General features: G+C 50.3%; 1 protein-coding gene across 1 annotated transcript in view; it reads left to right on the top strand.

The window, feature by feature from the left end:
• GPR26 (G protein-coupled receptor 26) overlaps positions 1-7138 on the top strand; it is a gene marked incomplete at its 5' end in the record, with an annotated part of 22824 nt that overhangs the window by 1198 nt on the left and 14488 nt on the right. Inside the window, one exon of the mRNA XM_010859575.1 lies at positions 5952-6065. Coding sequence (XP_010857877.1) covers positions 5952-6065 — 114 coding nt within the window. The remainder of the gene's footprint in view (positions 1-5951; positions 6066-7138) is intronic.

Below are 7138 nucleotides of genomic sequence, written 5' to 3'. Positions count from 1 at the left end.
CACACACACACACACACACACACACACACACACAGCTTGGTCTAGGATGGAGCATGTGGGTTCTGAGTGTGCCCATCCCCTTAGCTCTGAACTCTTCATTTCCTGGGGAGGCCTGGATCCCTCAGTATCCAGGGCCCAGGACAGGCCCCCAACTTTCAGGTCTCAGGGCAGGATTGCTCACACCAGTCCTGACCCCAAGCTCGAGGCTTTTCTCCACCATCAGTCAACCTGTTTCCTAGCCTTTTGTTTCATTTTCCAAAAAGCCAGAAGGCAAATCCAGATGTCTCTCTGAGTCCTGGGCCAGCTACTGTCCTCTGGGGGTCAGTCAGGACCCACCCCCCACATGTTTTAGCCACAATCACCTCATGTGCTGACTTTTCAGATATCCCCAGGATAATCCATCCTTCTGCCCCATTCCTGAAGCCTCCTGGGGAACATGTCTTTGACCCCACATGTCACCTGGAGAGCCCATCTCCTTTTGGCTCAAGGGAATACTGTATCTTGTCATAGCCTTTGGGACCAACTCTGCTCCCCCCGCCCCCTGCCCTACCCAACACACACACACACACACACACACATACACTGGCACTGTGCTTGCACTCTGGGCCAATGAACCTGGCCAAGAGAGCTTCGGGCCTCTCACCCTCTGCGCTGCATGGGAGCCCAGACTCAAGCTCAGATCTTACTGGCAACAGTCTGTAGTCGCAGTGTGCTCTCTCATAGATACAGGAAGAGAAAGTTTGCAGTGGGAGGGAGTTTGGGGGTTCAAGGCAGTGCTGGGCCGTAGGCATTGTTTCCTAGATACATACTGAGTGATTAACACTTAGGATCCACACTGAGTGAATGCTGACTCTGAGTCAAGCACTGTCTTAGCTCCTTCCGGGCTGTTCACTTAGATAAACTCAATAGGATCTTGCCACACAGGTACTTACCTTGTCCCCATTTTAGAAATGAAGAGGCTGATGCACAAAGAGCTGTGTGACTTGCCTAAAGCCGCACAACAGGTCAGTACAAGAAGCATAGACTTAAGCCCAGAGGTCTGGCTCTGGCGCTGCTTGTGTGCTGACCACTCAGTATTAACCAGAGAGGACTCTCGGCCATGGAAGGGTTCACAGCTTCACATTCTATTGATAAGCCTTGCTTTGTCTGAAAGGCTCAAGATTCTTAAGTCTCAGCTTTAAAAAAAATCTGTGCTAGAGCAGATTTCTACTATCATCACTTTTGATAAGGTCACTTTAAAATGACTGAGTATTAATTTTCTTAAGGGTTGTTCATTACTTCAGATGGCATACTCTCGTTACGTTTTTCTGGGTACAAGATGTTGAGCTTCGTAGTGTGGGAACCCAGAAAAGGAATGTGTCTGTGGAGTGCCTGCTGTTTAATCCTTCTCTCCTGTACAAAGCTTTGCAGGAACAGATAAAATGAATTCCCCACAGGCACAGGTTTTTACAATGAAGAGTGACCTTGATCGTGCTAGCCTCTGAAGGGTCTGTTTTATTCCTCGGAGAGTCCCTGAGATGTTTCTGTTTATCTTTCTGAGGACCTTCAAAGCTTTAATGAATGTCTGTCTTTAAATATTCCTCAAGGCTCGGGGGCAGGATTGTCTGCTGTGGTGGGAGGAAGAGATGCTGCTCTTGGGGAGACAGTTGGGTCCTCAGACCCTCAGCAGGAACCCAAGTGCCCCCTCAGGGGTGGGGTTGGGGGTGCAGAGGAAGCTTCTCCCTCCTCCAGAGCTGGGTAGCAGATGAGTCACTTAGTCTCTGCTAAGTGGCTGCTCTAGCTATAGGCCTAACTGTGAAATCCACCTCCGATAAATGAGGAACCAGATTCAGAGAGGTTGAGTGACTTCCCTGAGGCCACACAGCTGTGAGGGCACAGCTGGGACTAGGACACATAGCCAGAGCGTGCTCACTGATCAGGGTTATTCTAAAATGTCTGAGAAAAGGAAAACATGGCTGGGGGTCACACCCCGGAGGAGGGCCAGCTTCCAGTGTCACCACCAGATTCTCTGGTGCCCCTTGATGAGTCATTTACGGTAAATGAAAGTGATCCTCATTTTCAAGGAGATGTCCAGAATCCTGTACTCCTTCCAGTGGGTGAGTGTACTGTGATGACTCGGGACTCCTAGCTCAGCCCCCACATCTGCAATTCCTACACTGATCACACTGAGTTTTGAGAGAAGGATTTCATTATTAAAACAAGAGGTCCTGTGTTGTAAAGAATGTACCAGACATGCCACGAGGGTGACTGTTGTTCTGATTTGCCTGGGACTGTGAGGGCTCCCAGGATGTGTGACTTTGAGCCTGAAAATCAAGACCGTCTCAGGCAAACCAAGACGGGCTGGTCACCTCACTGCACCCAGATCTCCAGGGTGGGGACCCGTGCCTTCTCTCCATGCCCACTTATATATGCACAAGTCACAAGAGCCAGAGGTCTTTGCAAGAAGATGCTACAGACACCCAGGTGTAAATGGAAAGTGAAAAGATTTACGATGACTTTTGCTGTGTGACTTTAGGCAAAATCGCCCTTCTGTTCTCTGCCTTCTTGGTTGTATGCTTCAGATTTTCTGAATGAGATGATGTACACAAATCCTCAGGGAGGTGTAATGACCCCAGTGAGTTGGCAGGTGACACTCAGAGTCAGATGACCTGGGTTCAACTACTGCCATCACTTAGGGAGACCAACCATCCTGGGTTGCCCTAGACGGAGAGTGGTCCTCAGATGTGGGATCCTCGGTCTGAAAACCGAGCAGTCCTGTGTAAACCATCCAGGCTGCAGGACTTTCAGTACTAAACCCGGGACAGTCCTGATTACCTGGGGCAAGTCGGTCACCCCACTGCCGCCCTTCTCCCGATCACTGTGCGATCTTGAGCAAGTTACTCAACTTCTCTGTGCCTCTGTCTCATCTGAAAAAGTGAAGATTACAGTTTATCAGTCCTAATCTCATAGGATTGGGATTCCCTGGTGGCTCAGACGGTAAAGCGTCTGCCCGCAATGCAGGAGACCTGGGTTCAATCCCTAGTTCGGGAAGATCCCCTAGAGAAGGAAATGGCAACCCACTTCAGTACTCTTGCCTAGAAAATTCCATGGATGGAGGAGCCTGGTGGGCTGCAGTCCCTGGGGTCGCAAAGAGTTGGACATAACTGAGTGACTTTACTTACTGTATTATAGAGATGTGAGTATCAAATCAATGAATGCAAATGAACCCCTATCACAGTATCCAAGATAGCATATATATTAAATCAAGAAATCAAGAAATGTGGGTGGCTATTGATATGAGTGATTAGAAATTAATTCATGATGTTAGTCATGAGTAATACATTTCAGCCAGTATGAAATCTGTCTGTACTGGGCCAGACTCCAGTTCTCAACTTTCTAAATTCCTGGAAGGATACAGCCAACGGAGGAAAAAAAATCTGCAGGAATTTTAGGGGAGCAGTCCAAAGTATCATAGAGTTGTCCATCTGTGGCTAGAAATCTGACAAAGAAGAGCCGTGATTAATTAGTAAAATGTTGGTTCTTGTGGAGGGAAGGGGAGGCTGCCTTGGTGTCCATGCTGCTCACGAGCCTGGCTCATGAACATTCTCCCCACTCCTTGCTTTCATTGAACAGACTGACCTATTTTGGTATCAGGTCACTGCAGCCTGGCTTCCCAGGAGGCTCAGTAGTAAAGAATCTTCTTGCCAATGCAGGAGACACAGGTGATGCAAGTTCAGTCTGGAAGGCTTTGCGAGGCTGTGTTCAAACTGAGGGTTTTCAGGCTCCTCAGATGCGGCAGGGAGAGCAGAACTGGCTTTGTGCATACAGCCCGCCTGCCTCATCTCCCAGCCTGGCTCCCCCAGCACAGAAAGGGGCTTCCATTGTACAAGGTGGACATGGCAGGATCTGCGTCCACATATTGCTCACAGATGTCATGTCTCTGGTCTCCAGCCGAGCACAGAGGTGGCACAGTCCACCCTTAGGAGGATGGGGCCAAGGATGATGCCTGCACACCTTCTGGAAGCAGGACCAGGGCATTTGGGCAAAAAATTCCATGTCCCTAGAGCTTGGTCTGGGCTTGCCAGGTGGCTCTAGTGGTAAAGAACCAGCTTGCCAGTGCAGGAGACACAAGAGACTTGGGTTTGATCCCTGGGGTGGGAAGATCCCCTGGAGAAGGAAATGGCACCCCACTCCAGTATTCTTTCCTGGAGTATCCCATGGACAGAGGAGTCTGGTGGCTACAGTCCATGGGGCTGCAGAGTCAGACACGACAGAGACTGAACATGCACGCATGCACACACTGCAGCCCTGGCCTGACTTCTGCCAAGTTACCTTTCCTCCTGATGACTCTGTCCACAGTCTGCTTCCCTGTCCACTTCTGCAATCATGTCATTTATTTTAATGTATGCCTGTGGCCGATTCATACTAATGTATGGCAGAAACCATCACAATATTGTAATTATCCTCCAATTAAAATAAATCAATATATTTTTAATTATAAAAAAAATAAGTAAGAAGTAGGAACACATGGCCACATTGGGCCTGTGATCTGTAGGACGTGATGTCTCGCTTGTGGAGATGGACAGCCCGGCTGTTGCTCGTGCATTTTGCTGAGGCTGCAGGAAAGGGGTTGCAAGAACCACTGCTCCCAGCTGGCCTAAGATGTCAGTTCTCGAAAGGTGGGGAGCAGAGCGGAGTCAGGAACAGGGTGTGGTTAGAGGTGCAGGTGAGCATCCTCAGAGCTGTGTCCCTGATTCTCCAGGGGCTTAATGGTCCTGTAGCTTCACCGAGCTTCATCTCTGAAGGAATCAAGTAACTTCTTCAGTCACCTGATAATGTCATGTCTGTAGCCCTGGGCTTGCTGGGGCTTTGGGGTGGAAGAAATAGGGCTGAAGGTGTGGAGGAAAGGAAGCCCGGGCCACAATGCACACAGAGTCCAGGCTGCCCCAGCTGGAGGGTACCTGCCTCCAGTCACCCAGACACGCATTCAAATTCTGCAACCGCTTACCAGCTGAGCAAATCATTTGGCCTCAGTGAACTCAGGGTCTTCATTATAAGGCAGGGCAAGTAACACTTACCTGGCAGGATCAAAAGATAAAGAATTAGAGATAAGAATTAGATAAGGTAAAGGTAAGAACTAGAGATACTACCTAGGGAGTGTGTTTATTTGCGCTTGCTTGGGCACTGTGCTAATTGCTTTGTATGCTTCAGGCATTTAATTCTCAAAGCAGCCTTTTGCAGCACTTTATTTTATGTCATTTTTTTTAATTGGATAACAATTGCTTTATAATGTTGTGTCAATTTCTGTTGTACAACGAAGTGAATCAGCTATATGCGTACATACAGCCTCTCTCTCTGGCGCCTCCCTCCCACCCCACCCCCATCTTGCCCTCTAGGTCATCACAGAGCACCAAGCTGAGGTACCCCCGTTGTACAGAAGCTTCCCACTAGCTTATCTGTTTAGCACATGGTAGCGTATACATGGACTTCCCTGGTGGCTCAGATGATAAAGCATCTGCCTACGAGGCCGGAGACCTGGGTTCGATCCCTGGGTCAGGAAGATCCCCTGGAGAAGGAAATGGCAACCCACTCCAGTATTCTTGCCTGGAAAATCCCATGGACGGAGGAGCCTGGTAGGCTACAGTCCATGGGATTGCAGAGTCAGACATGACTGAGCCACTTCACTTTCACTTCAGTGTATATATGTCAGTCCTAATCTCCCAGTGGGTCCACCCTCCCCTTGCCGCTGTGTGCAGAGCTTTGTTGTATTACTCTCCGTATTTTACAGATGACGACCCAGTGATGTCAGACAAGTTACCCCAGGTCACGTGCTTAGAGCCTAGTTGAGCTCGTGTCTCTCTGGCTCCATGGCCAAGTTCCCACTCTCACAGCCACCACCTGCACATGCGAAAGTGAGTCCCTGTGCCTGGCCGCCCGCCCCGTGACTCACCTTCTCCCCGTCTTGTGCGCAGTGTGCGGGAACGCTGTCTGGAGGAGCAGAAGAGGCGGCGGCAGCGAGCCACCAAGAAGATCAGCACCTTCATAGGCACCTTCCTCGTGTGCTTTGCGCCCTACGTGATCACCAGGTGAGCTTGGCCGGCGGGCCCAGAGCTTGGGGCCGCTGGGGTTGGGCGCAGGGCTCCAGAGAGCCACGTGGGCCTCGCTTGGCCACGTGTTTTCCAGAGGGTGGATCGGAGGATGAGAATGAACTTGATAGATGAGGGAGAAGGAAGCCATATGCTTTTGCTTTTCAGCCTCAGATTCTTCTGGATTAAACTTAAGACCAAAAGGTAGTGAGACTCCCCACTTGATTGCAAAGCACATCATTCTAACGTTCAGTCCCCAAACCCAGGAAGCTCTAAAGGAGGAGACAAGGGAGAAGAGATAGGGGAGAGCAGCCTGCAGGGTGTGGGTTCTTACTGCCAACCAAGTGCAGGAGAGCCCCGCCTGGAATCCCCAGCCCAGACACCCTGATCAGCAGGTGCCACCTGCCCAGGGCGCAGGGAGCATGCTCTGTGCCCAGCCAGACGGGCCCTCCCGTCCACAGCTCCAGGATCTGCCTCTGTGAGTCCAGGCGTCGTGGCTTGTCACGTTCTCTCCCTGTCCCCATCCCCCATGCCAGCCAAGGTTGCAGTATGATGGCCTCAGGGCTGTACATTCCAGAAGCCAACCTCCTCCAACTACAGAATTTTCCTTACATGTTGTAGCCAGAAAAAAAAAAAAAAGTATTACCCGCTCAGTTTTGCTCACTGGAGAGGAAACACCCCTGCACACACAAATTTGTATCCAAAATGGCTTAACTATTTGGGAAGATGAAAACAGAAAGGATTTTGATGTTCTGTTGGAAAGTGGATGTTGAGCCTGGCAAGTAGGAGCTGTGCAGGGTTTTGTGTGCATGTGTGTGTGTGTGTGTGTGAAAGAGAGAGCATCCCCCAGCATCCCTCAGCCTCCCCTCAGCATCCCCAGAATCCCTCAGTATCCACTGCTGCTGCTAAGTCGATTCAGTCGTGTCCGACTCTGTGCGACCCCGTAGACGGCAGCCCACCAGGCTGCCCCGTCCCTGGGATTCTCCAGGCAAGAACACTGGAGTGGGTTGCCATTTCCTTCTCCAATGCATGAAAGTGAAACGTGAAAGTGAAGTCGCTCAGTCGTGTCCGAC

Source organism: Bison bison, unplaced genomic scaffold, assembly GCF_000754665.1.
Source record: "Bison bison bison isolate TAMUID 2011002044 unplaced genomic scaffold, Bison_UMD1.0 scf7180017864456, whole genome shotgun sequence".
Classification (NCBI taxonomy): Eukaryota; Metazoa; Chordata; class Mammalia; order Artiodactyla; family Bovidae; genus Bison; species Bison bison.
The sequence above is the reverse complement of the archived record's forward strand: the minus strand, read 5'-3'. Positions and strand labels throughout refer to the sequence as shown.